This window comes from Lolium perenne, chromosome 2 (genome assembly GCF_019359855.2).
Source record: "Lolium perenne isolate Kyuss_39 chromosome 2, Kyuss_2.0, whole genome shotgun sequence".
Lineage (NCBI taxonomy): Eukaryota > Viridiplantae > Streptophyta > Magnoliopsida > Poales > Poaceae > Lolium > Lolium perenne.
The window spans coordinates 77,331,014-77,348,933 of NC_067245.2; the positions used below are offsets into that span (position 1 = coordinate 77,331,014).

The 17,920-nt window shown below is 45.8% G+C and overlaps 1 protein-coding gene and 1 non-coding gene across 13 annotated transcripts; both read left to right on the forward strand.

Moving 5' to 3' along the window:
* The first annotated feature begins 3,271 nt into the window (after positions 1-3,271).
* On the forward strand, positions 3,272-17,491 carry LOC127333023 (uncharacterized). 12 transcript variants are annotated; one of them, XR_011751681.1, is made up of 12 exons: positions 3,273-4,287; positions 4,856-4,961; positions 5,051-5,251; positions 12,728-12,896; positions 12,977-13,092; positions 13,186-13,410; positions 13,523-13,675; positions 13,747-13,807; positions 13,917-14,048; positions 14,480-15,146; positions 16,530-16,587; positions 17,161-17,491. XR_011751681.1 is itself a non-coding variant. In XM_071826066.1 (12 exons), exons 8-12 carry the CDS (start codon positions 13,773-13,775, stop codon positions 17,247-17,249), a joined length of 360 nt encoding a protein of 119 aa, XP_071682167.1. In that variant the 5' UTR covers positions 3,273-4,287; positions 4,856-4,961; positions 5,051-5,251; positions 12,728-12,896; positions 12,977-13,092; positions 13,186-13,410; positions 13,523-13,675; positions 13,747-13,772; the 3' UTR covers positions 17,250-17,491. The 12 variants fall into 12 exon arrangements, 8 of the variants coding, with proteins under 8 accessions (XP_071682163.1, XP_071682165.1, XP_071682164.1 ...); XR_011751683.1 differs by having other exon boundaries at positions 14,548-15,146; XM_071826066.1 differs by having other exon boundaries at positions 13,747-13,785; positions 14,480-14,547.
* On the forward strand, positions 5,551-5,639 carry LOC127337366 (small nucleolar RNA SNOR75). The gene has a single exon (XR_007873774.1). It is a non-coding gene; the product is annotated as a small nucleolar RNA SNOR75 (small nucleolar RNA).
* Positions 17,492-17,920: the final 429 nt, after the last annotated feature.

The window sequence follows — 17,920 nt, forward strand, 5'->3', positions numbered from 1 at the left end:
ATCCTTGTGGGCTATTATTGCATTTGTTGGCAAGATACATCTTCTTTATGGAAGCACAAAAAACAGCTGATATAAACTTTTTGTTGTCTGTCGGTGATGTTAGCAACATGATGCCCTCGAAATTGGATGGCTCGTAGGGTTAGTTGTGTTTTTTCTCGGAAAAGATTCAGGTATTTTTAGAAAGTTTGCTTCTGTGGAAGCTAATAAAATGTGTAAATACGCTAAAACTAGAAAAAATAATGTGAAAACACGTTTCATGATCATCAAGACGTTTTCTTGCCAGAAATACAAATATCCATTTTGTATATATGGACTGCAGCAGTTGGAATAAGTGATCGATGAAGCGAATACTGTACTCACCCGCCTTACACCATGTTTTACAGCACTACCACCCACCGCATCTTGTCTGGCCAGATTGCAAACATGGAATTAGCAACCGTCATTTGGCTGGTCTTTGTCACTGTCTTCATCACAATTGTGTCGACAAAGATAGCACGACAACGAACAACGGCCTACCAAATAACCAGACGACGATCTCTTCCTCCACCGCCCGTGGCCACAGGGGCTCCCCTCCTAGGGGTTCTCCCGGCGCTCCTCGCCAAGGGCCCTCTGCAAGTGATCCGCGATGCCCACGCAGAGATGGGGAGCGTGTTCATGGTGAGATTGCTGCATCGCAAGGTGACCTTCCTTGTTGGACCAGACGTGTCGAGCCATTTCTACCAAGGGCTCGACTCGGAGATCAGCCAGGACGAGGTCTCCCAGTTCACCATCCCGACCTTCGGCCCCGGCGTCGCCTTCGACGTCGATTTCGCCACTCGGCGCGAGCAGTTCCAGTTCTTCGGCGACGCCGTGAAGCCTGCCAAGCTCAGGACATATGCCGGCCTCATGGTTCGCGAAGTCGAGGTAGACCATGCTAAATCACATTCTCATTCGCCTAATTAATTTTGACAGCTGGGACATGCAAATATCCAATACTTTCACGCAGGAGTAGTACTTTGCGAGATGGGGAGAGTCAGGCACGGTTGACTTGAAGCAGGAGCTAGAGCACCTGGTGACGCTCGTCATGCCGGGGCCCAAGGGGGGAGGTTATGGTCCGCTACAAGAGACGGCCGCTGTCAGCCGCAGGTCCTGGCGAAGGCCCACTTCCGTGTTGCCAGCTGGAGATGAGGTGTTGACGGAAATAGCGTACGTGCCGTCAGTCAGTAACGCACCGCGCGTAGTCGCGACGGAACCCGCGCGGAGATGAGCTGTTGGCGGAGTTGAAGACTCTTCACGCGCGCGGGGATTTCGATGGGTGTACTCTTCACGCGCGCGGGCGCAGCGATCGCTTCTTCACTCCTTCCTGCGCGCGTGACACCGACACGTTAATCCCCGTCTTTTATTTAAATCAAACCAAACCCGGATTCGCACGCACAGCATAGCTGCCTCGGTTTTTGCTACTAGGTGCGGTCCATGCTGGAGTCAAAGCAAAACGCTCGCCTCGCGCCTTCCTTCATCTGCATCTAACCGAGTTTCCTCTTGTTGACTTGCTCTTTCGCCTTCACACTTTTTTTCATCTAGTACTACACTTTAAACTCCTCACGTATACTCTGTTTTGGTTGGATTTCAAATGGCCCCTCGTTTTCGGCATAAATTTTGCAACCTTAGTAGTACATTATTTACATCACGCGCGGGGAAGATAATATAATCCTTGGCAACTTCAGTTAATATATACAATTGCATGAAACGCAGCTCTGCTTCAGGTTTACTAATATGATACTCCTTCACAACTTCAATTAAACAACAAATGAAGTCCACCACTACATCTGTGGTGAAAACAACGAAACCATATTACAAGCAAGCAAGCTTCTGCATGTTTGTTCAGTGAGCATTTTTTTCTTTAAAATCTTATTATAAGAAGCACCAACTGCTGGCCCGGCTCCAAAATTCCTTCTTATTAGAACAAGGAGAATTCAACAATTGAATTTTTTATTTCCCTTGGACTTTAAGGCCATAAAAACACACAAATGACAGTTGAACCAATCGTTTCAAAAAGGCAACATAAACCTCATCCTTCCGGGGAAAAAAAACTACAAGTTAGATTTCCTGCGCACATACCCCCATGAATGGTACTCGATCCGTCTATCTCTCGTACCTATGTGAAAGTACATAGTGAGCATTTTTTAGCTTAACAACTAGGAACTGTTCTGGATCCAAAATTCCTTCTCATCGAAACAATGAGAACTGATAACGCACTACTTGGAAGAAGACTACTGCCACCGGACCAAAATAGGTTACCGCCGGCGCACCAGCACTCGCCGGTGGCAACACGCCGGTGATAACGTCTTATCGCTGGTGCACCACTCCGGTGCGCCGGCGGTAACACGATATATCATCGCCCACAATAGTGGTGCGCTGACGGTATTCTTTTTTTCAGAATTAAAACAAAAGCCTATCTAGATCTAGCTCGGGAATCGTGTCCATGGGCCGCCCTCCTGGGCCAGGTTGTCATCGCCGCGCCGGTGTAGGGGGTGCGATAGGAGGATGCCGATATCGTCGGTGCGATGCAGGTGGATGAGTAGGTGGTCGAGGCCATCGGTGCAAGAGGAGCCCGAAGGAGGAGGAGGCTCGGTCCCGTCAGTTCACGAGGAGGAGGAGGTTCAACATGATGAGGAGGAGGACGTGGGAGACCAAGAGGGGAAGAAGAAAGAAGAGGAGGGATGGGGGAAAAAGGAGGAGGAGGGGATACAGTGAGAAAGGAACAAAGGCCACTGGTTGGTTTCCAACTTATAGGAAGGTAGCTGGTTGGTTTCCAACTTATAGGAAGGTTACCGCTAGCGCACCACCATATTGATGCACCAGCCGTAAGTTTTTATTTATTTTAAATTGCATCAAAATCTAAAACCCGAAAAAACTCTATTTTCTTTCTTGATTTTGAGGAATCTAAAAAATCGGATGTAACTAAAACCATTATGAAATATTGAGCCCAATGCGCCGAATGAAATATTGAATACCCTCGGAGTGATTTGAGCTATAATCCTATTTGCACACTTTCAAAGGTAGAATCTATCTGTGTCACCATGAAGAAATAGTAGATCAAATCTAAGTGGGCGTGTTGGGTAGTTTTATTTTGATCTTAGATTTTTCAGTTGGATGTAATGCGTTAGATGTGTTTGGCAAAGCACATTGAAGAATATCAAGAGGCAAGAAGAGGCATTAACCACGAAGATTGAAGTTGAAGTTTTGGGTTTGGGGCCAATTTTGGGACGCGCAAAGTCTCGTGAGCTCACCACACCCGACCCAAAGTCCCAAACAATCCAATCCGTCCCGTGAGCTACCCACCCACCCACATCACATTTCTCCTCCTTCCCATCGCTGCGCCGCCGTCCCTCTCCCTCCCGGCAGATACCGACACGCCGGCGGCGGCAGCTTCTCCCATCGCTTTGAGCTCCGGCACGACGTCTTCGCGGGGCTCCAATCGCGCCGCCTCCTAGTCTCCCCTCCGCCTCGCAGCGCAACCTCCCTCTCCCGACCCACCACCCCTACCACCTAGACAACCACCCCACGGACGAGTATGCGCCGCCAGCCATGCTCGCGCTCGTGGTGGTAGCCGGCCCAGCAACGGAGATCGAGTCGTGGACCTCCACGGGTCGACCTGGTGGCCGGTGGAACCCTAGCGCCGGGCCTGCGGGCCGGCGTCGAGGACGACCTCGCCCAGCATCGCGCCGCTTCTCGAGGCCCACCTCGTACCTCGCCCGGCAGGCTGGTCGGTGTAGCCCGCCTCCTGCTGCTTCCGGCCGTCGACGGTCCTGTCCGGCAAGACCCTGCCGTCCTGGCTCCTCCAGGTGCGCCGCCGCTGCTGCGACAAGGAGGCCACCCTGTGCTTCTCGGACCGGTGGCCGTCCTCCCCCTCCGCCTCGAAATCTCCCCAGACCAGTACCCATGACAGAGGCAGCCCTGCCCGCGTTCGTCCATGTGGTGGCCGGCCGACGGGCCGAGCCATGGCGAGCGAGCGAGGACGGGGCAAACAAGATAAGGGCAGGGGAGGCGCGGAGATCCATGGTGGTCCTTCACTCCTTCTTTCGGCCGGGGAGGAGCAAGATGGCGCCACGCTTCCGGCTGGAGGGGTGCAGAAGCTTGCGGCCGATGCAGGGAAGTGCGGAGCTACTGTTGCCGGTCGCTTTGACCATCTGCTCTGCTGCTGGCCAGCACTCCAGGGGCCTCTGCAAGGCCAGCGAGAACCGCTTCAGCCTTGGAGCTAGGGGTGGCAAGGTCTGCCTCGTCTACATCAACCAAGATGACGTGTAGGTACGGCACACATGCACAGGATTGAATCTTTCTAGCAATATGTTTAGATGCTTCTACTGTGGCAGAAACATGTCATGATGCAGTATAGGAAAATTTCCATTTCCATGCTTCTGTTTTATCAACCAAATGTCTGTCTGATGTGTTAATAGATAGGTTCAGTACCTGGAGTCCTTGCTTATGTTGATAGTGGAACGATTATTATTTGGTAGCTCCTAAAGTTTAAATGTTTAGTTATGCATATGTACACCACCTATCATATGGTGCTGATGATTCATTATGACCATAATAGCTTGCTGATTCATGTACACGCTTCTGCTTTAATGCTGTCCCTGATTCATGTAGATGCATGGAGCTGCTCTTTCTTTATTTCAAATACCTTCCTATACATTGACTACCGTTCTATTTCCTAATCCGAATATGTTTTAATCATAAACATACTCTTATATGATTTTGTGCTGCTTATGCTTATGCATAGGCAGTGGGTGTAAAGGAAATGGATCTGCTTCTTTTTTTTCCATTTATTTGTTCTTATGATTAGGCATATTTGAAAACTTGTATACATTTTCAGGTTAAAATCGTATCGGAGGAGGAGGAGCTGAAGGGTGTGAAGCTGGGTTACTGGGAAGAGCAGGTGCGGTAACAGACATCACCCACGACATCCATAAGTGCATCGGGTAGGCGCAATGTATAAGAAATGGAATTGTTTTGCCCATTTGTTTGTTGTTATGATTAGGCAGATTTGAAAACTTGTATGTGTTTTCAGGTTGAAATCTTATCGGAGGAGGAGGAGCTGAAGGGCGTGAAGCGGGGTTACCGGAAGAGCATGCGCCATGACAAATGTCATCCACGACATCCAGAAATGAACCGATTAGGCGCTCCGGTGGCTGCCAATGGACTACGTTGTATCCATCAAGTGCAGCGCGGCTCCTGCTGATTTCTCTTCTCCGAGGCCCTTGCCTATCAGGTTATCACTGCCCCCATTGTCTATTTGGTTCAGCACACATTGCCGTGCATCTTTTGCTTCCAAGTGTGTTGCTGGATTATGAAGTAATGAAGAGTGGCAAGCAATCTTGTCGTTCATGTCATTGTTTCAATATACACTGTCGTGTTCAAGATCGAATCGATCGCCATGTTTCCTATTCCAGATGTAGACTGTTGTAGTTGCAGGTACATGTCATGGCCCAGAATAGACTAGCACTGCTTTCCTATTCCAGATGTTTCCTCGTCAAACTATTGTGTTTTGGTGCTCATGGTGTTTGTGGTTCACTGTGATGATGAAGCACTGATTAGATGACCCATGCAGCCCCTTCCAGTAAACCATTGGGATAAAACGAGGCATTTGTCTGAGAGAAGCAATCTTTTTTTTTCTTTGCCCTGTGATGCTGTTGCTGCTGCTATGTAGACACAGTACATGTTAAGTGTTTGATGGAATAGATTTGCTTGACTTCCCATGTCAATCAATCGGTTATGTTTTTTCGTTCTCTATGAGAGAACAATGACTGTTAGTTGGTTTAGTTGCATTGTTGGTATAAATCCAGCCACTTGATGCCTTGTTGGTTTTGCACTGTTCTTGATTTATCTCCCCCTGTCCATTCAATGTTTTGAGTTCTCAGATTTGGTCAGCCTGATTTATCTCCCCCTCTTTTGATGCTATAGTAAGAAAATATGTTGCTCATGTCTTGTTGAGCATGCAACTGAATCTGATCCATGAGCCTGATGATCTGACCAGATATATGATTTCTCGTTCATTTGTTTCTCTTTTACTGACATTTCTCATTCATTTCTTCTAGTTCATCACATCTGAAATTTATGCATTTGACTAGTTAAGTGCCTGTGCGTTGCAACAAAAAATATTAGTTAATTTACAATTCGTGTGCTTCTTGTGGATTAAAAATCTGTAACATGCTCTAAGACTTTATCAAGATTCCTGTATTTTATTTGTTGAGATGATTTTCGTACATTTCTAAATTATAATAACAGAAAGTACTACAACCCATGTTTGAATATTTTTATAACGGCTAGCACAAAGGAAAATTGCTTTTCATAAGAAAAAAAGGAGATAAGTAATATACCCTAGCTTGCTTAAGGAGTATAGAATGTACTATTGCTTTTTTCTCTTAATGGCACTCAAGTCTCCCAATCTAAGAAAGTCTTGGAAAGGCAAACATTATCTACCTCCAACAAGCATGTTCCTGTATAGTAAAAGATTTTCAAGTAACGTTGCAACTCGAAAAATCATAATCACTTTGTCGACCTCAACCACGATAAGCGCCAAGATACACTGTGCTGCGACATCATCTTCAATGCCCATGCTCACAATCCTAGTCTCCTCGTCTGCCAAGAAGGTGAGAACAGAACAATTAGTTCGGTTGGCTGCCATTGCTGCACTCGGCCTTGATTGCTTCCGCGTCTGTAGTTTTAGTTATCCCAGATCCTCAAACAAAAGAATGCAAATATATAGATCCATGATAAACTCAGCTATGTACTGGAATATAATATTCATGCTCCATTGTTGAACTGTTGATTAACAGTAAGACCTGATCGCTCCTAAAAGTTACTCATAGTTGTCATTGCGCAGAAGATTCAAATTACTGATTTCTTACGGTCATTAGGCGACATGGAGCGATGATGGTGCTTGGCCGGAAAAAAGAGTCGTGGGCAGAGCGTGATGGACCTCACTTGTTCATCAACGCTGTGGGGATGCACTCGTGAGGATGTGGGCAGGCTGCGACCTCAATGCGGTCTGGTGCCAGAGAGCGGGCGGGGCCGGCAGGGGTGTGGCCTCCAAGCTATCCGTCTGATGGAGGGTGAGCAAGAAGGCAGAGGGTATGGCCTCGAGGTTGTCCTGCTGACAGAGAGCGAGTGCTTTGGCAGTGAGCGTTCCTTCGCGGTTCTGACAAGAAACTGCACCAGCGGCAGGCGCAACCTCCACGGTCCAAGTGAGCGATTCGCCGGCAGCGCGTGTGGCCTCCACAAGATTCCGGTGGACATACGGCAGTGGACATACCATGCATGACAGAAGGGAGTGAGAGGAATGGGGCATTGCACCAGCATGGGGATAAGCTTCAGTTTGAAGTTTGAACCGCCACCAGCGGCCATTGGGGAGTGCAGACGGTAGGAGGAGGCTGCTTGGGGGTGGGGGGCGGAGGAGGGCGATTGGGGCCTTGGTCGTTGGGAGCTATGTATTGCTTTGGTTCCTTGACTTGGACATTTTCTCGAGCCCACTTGTCACGTTGAGAGGAGATGAGGTAAACGGACATCCATGAACTGAATATTTTATAAGTGATATATCTAAGTAGGAAAGATTCTTGGGCACATGATAGATTTAATTCCGGTGATACATTAAAAAGTGTAGGCTTTTTCACCAATGTAGGACTAGATGGTAATCTGAATAACGGAAAGCACCTTTTTATTTATCCCACTAACAAAGACTAGATACCTTCAGGAAGAGGAATGCTGAGTATACTAGTATCTTCATCAAATTACCTTGAATAAGTGGTAGCTGTCATTGTTGCAATTTACTTTCTTATGTATAATATTTTTTATTGGCTGACGTTGAGTTCATATGTTGCAGCCAGTGTAGTCACTTTGAAGTGTTATACTTCTGCCCCTGATTATGATTTGCATATTCAGAGTATGCCTTCATTCATGCCTAACCTGGTTTGTTGAGTTGCTGTATAGTATAACCGGTTTTTTTTGAGTTGTACACTTTCAACATTTATCTACGTGTTTGTGTGAAAGCAGTTTTAATTAAATGGTGGCGATTCTATACATGAGCTGCTATGTTGGGCTATCAGCCTGGCAGGATAGCTTATACTTTGCATTTTGGATATGTCACGGGGTACAACATTTTAGAGTGTGGATACTTGTTTTGAAAAACTGAATATGTAATTATAGTTTCCTTATCTGGAACCGCAACCTCCTCCATGTCCACTATTTATGGTAGAATTCTAAATCTAGTGTTTATACCCTTCCATGAACCTAGTCCTTGTAAAAATCATGTCTTGTTAATTTTTGAGTAGTTCCAAATGATGAATTACCATGATGGCTAAAGAACCTAATGCTTGCTCATATTTTAGCAATTGCACAACTCCAAATATGTATAATTGATCATGAACTTGATTTCTATTATTTTCTGGGATTCTTGAACACTAAATCACTTATGTGCTATGTTATGTGTATTAACGAAGCTGCTCACACATGGGTTTTGATGCTTTTTTGTAGTAACTTCCACTGTCCCTCTTTCTTTTGTTTTAACAATGATGTAAAATCCAATGGCTGCTAACTTGGATTTTTAGTAACGATAATTCTTCTACATAAGATCTTATTCTCATTACATCCACCTGATACTTGATGATTTAATTGGACTAGTATAAGACCATCAGTGATGTTTGTCATACTCATGTGCTTCTGTAGATGCAGCAGAAATTTCAGTTTTGAGATTTTGTAGGCTACTCAACTCTTCCTTTTTTAGTTCAATTATTCCAAGCTGGCACAAACTATGTAGCTTAATTCAAATTTTGAGAACTTTATATCTACTATCTAGCTAGCTTTTCTAGACTGTGTATCAGTCTTATTTTGTGCTACCTTACATTGTTATTCTTTTGTGTTAGGTTAGATTAAGGTAATAAACATGCTCATGTAGTATGTCATTCTGGTCTTGTACTACCTTGCATTTGTTTTGGGTAGGTTGAATTGAAACATGAAGGCATAAGATCAACCCCTCCAATGAGAGAAATTGGAGGTCGGAATAGTAGTAACATGTGGAAAGGGACAATATACCAAAATAGATTTCCCAGAACACTATAATGTGCTGTCAGGTCTGGAGACAAGTGCTTATCTGCGTTCCTCTGCACGTTATCATATCCAGCAGATGACCGTTGACAACTTTATCTTTTGAGAAATATACATCCATAGCATGAACAAAATAACATCCTTTTCTCCTCCTGTATATATACTTGGATACATGCATGTCATTGTTGCAGCATGTCATTGAGTTATAGCATCTATTGTTTCTTTAGTAGTGAGCTATATTTTTCCAAGTTTTCAGTTTCGTAGTAAATTAATTTTTTTTTCGAGAAAACGCAATGACATTGCGTTTCTTTTCATTGCAAAGAAGGAGAATAGTTTGTTACAAGGTCACCCTCCATGGAGGGTGAAGAACACCCAGCTATTAACAAAAAACTAGTGTACATCCCAGTCTACAGGTAAGACGGCGCGAAGGCCAAGGGCTCCAGCTCTGGCCCAAAGCGCCGCCTCCGTCTTGATCTTGTCATTCACGCTCTGGATGGACGGTTGCTCACCATCGAAGACACAGGAGTTTCGGTGCTTCCAAATCAACCAGGGCACGAGCAACGTGGCGGTTGCAAGGCCTTTTCGCATAGGCTTCGGCGTGTGCTGTCTCGCAGTGGTCCACCAATCGTGGAGGGTAGGCTCGTTGTCAGGTGGTCGACAAGGGAGCCGTAGCCAGGACAGAGTGTCGTACCAAACCTGCCTAGAGAAGGGGCAAGCCAAGGTGAGGTGATGCATGGACTCGGGCTCTTGGTCGCATAACAGGCACCGAGGATGGTGCTGCGGCCCTCGCCGACGTAGTCGCTCCGCTGTCCAGCACCGGTCCTTGTTAGCCAGCTAGTGGAAGAATTTGACGCGCGGAGGCGCCCATGTTTTCCACAGCAGCTTCCAGGCTGGGCAGGCCCTGGAACCCTGGAAAGTGCTCCGGTAGCAGGACTTCGCCGTGTAGACACCGTTTGCGCTCCATCGCCAGACGAGCTGATCAGGTTGGTCTGTGAGGACAGTCGCCTCCACCTGTGTCCAGAGCATAAGGTACTGGCCCAGCTCCTGGAGACCAAGCACGCCGTGGATGTCGCGCGCCCATCTGTGGTCGATCAGCCCATCTCTGATGGAGGTTGCCTTCCGACGTCTTTTAGGGATACAAGCGTAGAGCTCAGGGGCAATTTGTCTGACACAATTTGGCTGACAGAGCGACCGTCAATCCATCTGTCTTCCCAGAATCTGCCAAGGCGTCCATCGCCAGCGATCATATGCGTCGAGGCAAAGAACAGGCTCTGTTCCTGGCGCGAAAATTGCAGCTCTAGCCCTGTCCATGCTCTGTCCTGATCCGTTCTGCTGTACCAAAGCCACCGCATCCGCAGCGCTAGCCCAGGCCCTCTCCAAGTCTGGAACCCCAAGGCCTCCAAGGGATAGCGGCCTGCACACCGCGCGCCAGTTGACGTGGCAATGCCCGCCGTTGGCCTCGGCGCGGCCGTCCCAAAGGAAGCCTCTCTGAATCTTCTCGAGGAGCTTTAGGACGCAATTTGGCGGCTGCAGCACTAGGATCTGGTGCAGGGGGATCGCTGCCAGTACAGACTTGACCAGGACGAGCCTCCCAGAGCGGTCCATGAGCCTAGACTTCCAGGTGGGAAGCTTGGCCGCGGTTTTGTTGACCAGTGGTTGCATCTGTGCGCGGGTAGGGCGGCGGAGCGTGAGCGGAATGCCAAGATAGGTCAGTGGCAGCTCCGCAAGCTGGCATCCCAGAGTTGCCGTGGTCACCGCGCTGTCTTCAGGCTCACAGTTGAGCATAGTGGCGGAGCTCTTACCATGGTTTACCAGGAGCCCGGAGGCTCGGCCAAACAGGTGCAGGATCGCCTTCACGGCGCCGCTATCCTCCCTAGTTGGATGACAAAACATCACCACATCGTCGGCATAGAGGGAAATCACCGGGATCGTCTTAGTCGGGTGTAGCGCTTGCAGAATTCTGGCGTCGACAGCTCGCATGATCAGCCGCCCAAGGGTGTCAACGGCCAGGACAAACAGTTGCGGCGACAGAGGGTCGCCTTGCCGCAGCCCCCGGCGATGCCAGATTGGTGGCCCAGGGCATCCATTGACCAACACTCGCGTGCTCGCAGAGGAAAGGAGCACCGCTAGCCAGTCCAAGAACTTTGCGCTAGTAAATTAATTTGGACAAAGAGATATATGAGAATGCTCTTGCTACTAGCTATATTCACACTTAGTTAGTTCTTGATTATGCGTTTTTCTTTTCTTCCTGTTTATAGTACTGCTGTTCAGTTCTTCGTACATGGACAAGTGAGTTCTATCTAGTCTTGTGTAGGTTCTCTTCTTGACCCACTTTATTATTGTTCCATTAGGGTCTTCTTCTGTTCTGGGAATTGATATGCTGCCTATAAATGAAATGGTACAGTTCAATTGACCACTAGTTGCAGTGGCCTTTTGAGATCTCGCCAGAGCAAGTGATTCCCACATGTGTGTGTTCATCTGATTGATAATTTGTTTTATAGTCTGGTGTACATGATTACTTAGAAATTAGCGTTGATTTTCATTCCCTTTAATATCAGATCAGATGAATCGATCTACTAGCTTATAGGTTTCAGTAATCATGGTTAAATACTCGTGAATTGTTGTTATGCAGGAAATGTTTCTGCTTTACTACAAGGGGTTCGAGTCCCGGCCTGTGTTACACTTTTCTGTTTTGGAGATATATTCGAAACTATTCTATGCTCTAATAGTTGCGTTTACTGTAGTTAATGCCAACCTTCCGTTTAGTTGCATTTTGCTTCCTGTATGGAGTACATAGGGCTAATTATCTTTAATCTAGCCTGTAGCATTTCCCTATGTAAATAGGGTTTATTTTTGTATATAGACTATATATTTCCCTATTTATGCTAGATTTTCGAGGTTTACCTGGTATGAAGTAGTGGTGAGTTGTGTTAGTTCTGCAAATAAAGAAAATCTTTCATGTATTAATTGTGTGCATGTTGTATAGCAGCCAGTCCAGCGGTGTTTTGTACAACGAAAATCAGATGCATGCAAGGAGCTAGTAGTACTCTACCCTTTTGCTTTGGTCGTTGATGTTTCGAGGCTTCCAGCTGAAGCGCTCGTTGATATTTTGTCTTTTGCTGCCTATTTTACACTTACATGTGTCTTTTTGGACTTTGACCAAAGTGGTTATGCAATGCCCTATTGCAATATTTAGGTCCTGAATGGATTCAGCAGACATAATTGAGGTCCTAGATCTGGGTGCTACTATTTGGTCTCCATTTTTACTTTTTCTTCACCTGGGACTTCTCGCTATCTATGTACACAGATCTAAGTAGCTGCCTGACTACATGTGGCTGCTGCATTTACCTACACTGTTCACTTGTACACTTTCTTTGACATGGTCAATACTCATCCATTTTCTCCGAGAAAATTGGTCCATCTCATTTGCATGTGAACGTGTCCTGAAATCTTGTGATTTAACTCGTGGAATGCAATGTTTTCCTCTGTTCATTGACTTAATCAAATTGGTGGATCTTTCCATTGGTATTCTTTCTGTTGATATATCTGGAATCCTTTCATCTATTTGTTTTTACACGTGGGGATGTCACGGGCAAAGTATTAGTAGTTCTTCTCAAACAACATACTGACATGTGATTCTCTGCAGGCTGATATATGGTGGTGTTTTTGCAATGGCTAGGAAGGAGGTATTTGGTAACGCCATGATGAACCAAGTTGGCTGGGAAGGAGCAACACTTGAGGATGGGGTGAGCCTTTCTCAGACAGTGCCTACAACGACGATGGATAAATGCCAGAAGGCCTCTGAAGGCTCCATAGTGCGTGAGCTTCCTTCATTAGAGTGCATTTGCCATTTCACTAGCAGCTTGTGTGATGATAGCATGAATTGTTTATTCAGATCTGAGCACCTGTGGGAGAAAGATTGAAGGGAGGCGTTGTGCAGTTCGCCAGGTGGGTGGCAACCACAGTCCTCCTGCTCAAGCCTCTCTACCACCCGGACAAACACGCCAAGAGGTATGCGAGCATCCTGGCTAGTCCGCAGTGCTCCATCCAGCTCGGGCTGGTCCTGCTCCTAGTTCCCCATCTTCGGCTGACATTCCTTGAAAGCGCCGCTACACGGGCAAGTTTGCAGGTGACCACTGCCGGCGGGAGAGGGGCTCGCCCCGGCTCAGGGATGGGGACAGGGAGGCACAGACTACAATATTGTTGTTGCTTGCTCAGGCTGCTGATGCTGGCAGTCTAGCCGGAGCTGCTGTGGTTGACAACGCCCCACGTCTTCTGCCGCTTGCCACAACTCCGACCAATCGCTCCTGCCGCCAGCCATGTCCATGAGTATGTTTTTCCTGCTTTAAGGGTGTTTCCTGTAGAACCGGCAGCTGTATTCTACATTATTCTACTCCTATTGTAGTTTAAAAATTGACCGTGTGCTTGATACTGTGTGCAGCTAATAACGACCCTGCCAACTTCAGCAAGCACCAAGCTAGCCTGAAGGTGGGCCAGACCATAGCCAAGATATGGGGCTTCCCACCAAGTGTCATGAGCTTGTGACCAACCAGCACTTCCGTGACCTGCAACAGAAAAAAATCTGTGATCAAGTGTCAGTCTTTTTTTCGCATCTAGAGGCGTTACTTTGGCCTTGAGGATATTACTTATGATCTGTTCGTGCAGATGATGTGTAGTCCAACTTTGGGCAGATGATGTTACCAGGTCAATCAGATCTTTTGTTATTGTATGTTCTTTCAACTTGTTCTTTTTGTTGTGTCTGTCATTCTATAATTTTATATTAACTGACTTGTCTCTGAAGATGTTCTAACAAATGTTCCTGCTATCTTATTTAGAATGGCGGCGGGAGGTGAAGCCTTGGAGCATGTTTATGAGAAGCGTGGTGCCAATATTTTGTTTGGCCTGGGTTTTAATTTGCAGATGCAGTCCAAGATTATTCTGGCTCTCCCCCTCTTTCTTAATTTCGGGTACCCCTTTGAGCTCCTATTTTGCACCTTTCATTTCTTGTGTTCATGTCCTCGTAATTATATGGTAATGCACTATATGTGTCTCACAAGCTAGTAGTTAGATTTGATGTCACCTTGTTTGTTAAACAGAGATGCAGTCAATTAACTTCGTTAATTTTTTGGTTAGTTAGCATATGGCATCCATCCATCAGCATGTAGTTATGCACTAGCATAATGAGAGAAGAAGATAATACAATATAATAAGACGGAGTGTTAGTACTAAGGTTGTGGGATGAAGCTGCAATAGTCTTAAGATGCTGTAGCATATGGCATGAATTGAACCAACTCCATGTTCCCTGCATTCGTGCAAATGTAACTTGGCTACTAGCTCTTGCAAATACATGGATACTATCTTGCAGGAAAAATCTAATTATTTTAATACACTGGTTCAGTAGGGCTGCATCCCGGCGTCCGCCGTCTGGCATGTTTTCATAATTTTGTTGACTGGATTGTTTTACAGGTATCCAAGTAAGTGGTGCTTGCATTTAACCCCTGGGATATACTTACATAGTTACATATGGAGTAAACAAAAATGAATACAACATCCTTGTTCAAATAGTTTATGGATATAGCTTGCTCAACTTTCACTGGCGATACAACAATCAGTACACAGTTGTGGCTCTCTTGCTTCGATATTCATCATTTAGTGCAGCTTCATTATCTTGATCGGTGTGAATTGTGGTTTATAGGTTGTCTAGTTTCCGTGAATGCTATTCTGATATGCCAGTCAATATAGCTTATGTAGATTTACCTATCCATGTTTATTTGTGCAAGAACATGAATGAAGTGAGTTTGGCATCTTGAAGTCATTTAACATTCTAATCTCTTATAGCACAAGGGGTACTTGGCATTTGTGTTGCATAACATAGCCTTTTTTTTTCTTTTGGCGTTTGGCTATTTTAAAATGAGCATCTGATTTTCCTATTAGTTAAAAATAGATTTGCTGATTGGGTATATTTTGGTACTTATCTTTTGCTTGGACGATGACTATATGGAGAACAACCTCAATATTATCTTGTGCTTGGACGATGACTATTGCCGAGTAGACTCCCGATCAAGGTTGGATCTGCTCTCATTTCCCCCCTCCACACCTCTCTCCTCGCTACAGTAGTTGGGTAGGTTTTTCCCTTCTCCGGGCTGGGCCAAGGCCCTCGTCGGCGGCCATGCCGCCGGGGAGTGGCTGAGGCGATGCCCTGCTCGTCGTGCTGTACATACTAGGTCTAGGGTTAGTAGTTGGTCCTTCGTGGCATCTAGGAGTAGAACTCCAGATCATGCTGTCCAGATCTGGCGCGTCCTGAGGCCGTCCTTCTTCATCGTCTTGCGCTGGTGGCGAGCGCAGCCGTCGACAATAAGGCCTTTGAGTCCAGCTGCTGCATCTTACGCATGCTTCCAAGGTGGAAGGATGAGATGCAGAGCCTGGACGCGTCTGCCCTGGTTCGTTGGCACCACCATCCTCTCCGCCTGTCTCCTCAGATCCGTGGCAGGTTCTTGGGATCTATGGCAGGTTATTTTCTTTGAAGTGGTGCTGCCGTGCCTCTTCTCTTCTAGTCCAACTGCTGTCCCTGTTTTGCTTCGATTTCTTGGGCGCCGTGGTGGTGATACAGATCGAAGAGGCCACTGCAGCTGTTGTGACTAGAGGGATTTGGAGTTATGGAGCCATATCATCTTGGAGCTTCTTCTCAGCGACCAAGTTCTGGAAGCTGAAATCTTTGGCTACAAAGAGCCATATCAAGCCGGACATGATCTCCGGCGAAATTTCAACCTCCAATGGGAGGCCCTTTTGGAGTTCAGGCGCTGAGGGCTTAGTCAGACTGGAGACAAGTGGTTCTGTCCCCGTCTCCAGCCATGGCTGCAGCGAGCTGAGCTCCCAGCTCCGCAGAGGGGAAGAGAAAGGACCTGATTGCTTTTCTAATGTTTTTAGTAGGGTCTTTTCTACAAATGCCAGGGATCCATATGTAATTTCTGCATTTTATGGGGTCCTTTGTAATAGTTTTGTACTCTCTCTGTTACTGGAATGAAAAGGTTCTGGCCCTTTCGGGGGACTCCGCTGTTCAAAAGAAAAAAAGAACAACCTCAATATTACCTTGGTTCTGCAGGAACATTTTATGGGTAATAACTTGTTCCGTTCTGAGTCGGCTTGCAGTGCTTGGAATGTGCTTGCAATGTGTGTGCATATTTTTTTCATGGATGGTTTCATTGTTACCAGGACAACGTTCTGTAGGAGAGCTTAGTATGACTCATGTTTCAAGAGTAGAAATGGTACTTTTTTTTGCGGGAAGAGTAGAAATGGTACTTTACAATTTTGTCCAAATGATGAAATTCAGTTAGTGTCCACTGCCTATCTTTCTCTGTTGTATGTGTCACTTGTAACCCACTCTTGGTAGTGGAGATTGGAGAAAACATACTTTATAAAACTAACTGTTATCTTTTGTTGTTCAACAGGACCCTGACCTGATAGCAGCATTCAGTGACCCAGAGATTATGGCCGCTCTTCAGATTGGTACATGTTTCCGCTCAATAAGATCCCCTGTTTTCTTTATCCTACTATTCCTTGCTATAGTTAGCCTTCTTGGTCAAGTCTTCATGTTGGAGAAGAAGTGCTTAATGTATGTAAATGTCTGCCTAGGAGTAAGTGTTATCTCTTTGAAAAGTTGGAAGTCTGGATGTAGAGTAGAGTGGTCATAAGGGGTATGTGAGTGCAAATTTGAGGTGAGTCATGGAAGGTGTGGATTAGCTTAATTGAATGTTATGAACACATGAACATACTATACAGGTGATGTACATTTAATTTTGCAATCTGGCTAGTAAAGTAATTTGATGACATCCTCATGCTAGATTACTAGCAGAGATGATTTTCCTAATTCAGGGTAGTAAAGTAACTGTATGGTTTAAATATTTCCTTTGTATACATGAAAGAATTATCATGCCTTGAAAAAGTTTAGCCATTTTTTCTTGTTTGTTTTTGCTGCTTTAGGGCGGTTTCCTGTAGAACTGGCTGCTTTATTCTACATTCTTCTATTCCTACTATAATTTAAATATTGATCTGACCTTGTGTGCTTGAAACTGTGTGCAGTGATGCGCAAACCTGCCAACTTCGACAAGCACCAAGCCAACCTGAAGGTGGGCCCCATCATAGCCAAGATGAATGGGCCCTCTTACTGAGTGTCGTGACCATGTGACCAACTAGCATTTCCGCGACCTGCGAAAGAAGGAATTCTCCGGCCAAGTGGTGTCTTTTTTGTGCATCTGGAGCGACACTTTGATCTTGAGGATCTTACTTATGCTCTGTTTCTTGTTAGTAGCTCGTAGAAGACAATTTGGGATGATGATGGTTGTGGGTTTTGTTTGTACTGTTGAAATGCCTGGTATATATCTTGGTGAAGGAGAATGGATGTTTTTGCTCAGTCGATATTTGTTTGCTTGTGCCAGCATTCACAACTCGTGGGCATGGGTTTCAGAGGATTAAAACGAGGATATGTTCACACAGGCTAGCTAGGTGTGTTGTGTGTTTGTGTGTTGATTGTCAGCTCTCCAAGACTATATTCTTGATGATGGCGAGCTAATGTAGTTTCTCTGATGGCATTTCGAGCTTAACATGCTAGGTAGTTGTGTTGTGTTATTTTGTCTTGGTTCTTAATTATTGAACTTTGAATCAATTCGTAAACTTAATGGACGTGTAATTCATTCAGTTCAACATGCTGTGGTTGCTGTGAATCTGATCCAACTTTTGATAAGTTGAATCAAATTGGAGGATATCAAGTGTGACATCTTGTTTTCCTCGGTTGTGTTGTAGTTGCTGTCTGTTGAAGTAGCAATAACAAGTCACGAGACAC

Excerpts from the sequence above, each read along its gene's own strand:
- LOC127333023 (XM_071826061.1), top strand. The coding sequence starts at position 5,178 with ATGGACTACGTTGTATCCATCAAGTGCAGCGCGGCTCCTGCTGATTTC. Across the intron at positions 5,252-12,727 it reads CCGAGGCCCTTGCCTATCAG|GCTGATATATGGTGGTGTTT; the intron begins GTTATCACTGCC and ends GATTCTCTGCAG. Across the intron at positions 13,093-13,185 it reads CCGGACAAACACGCCAAGAG|CGCCGCTACACGGGCAAGTT; the intron begins GTATGCGAGCAT and ends ATTCCTTGAAAG.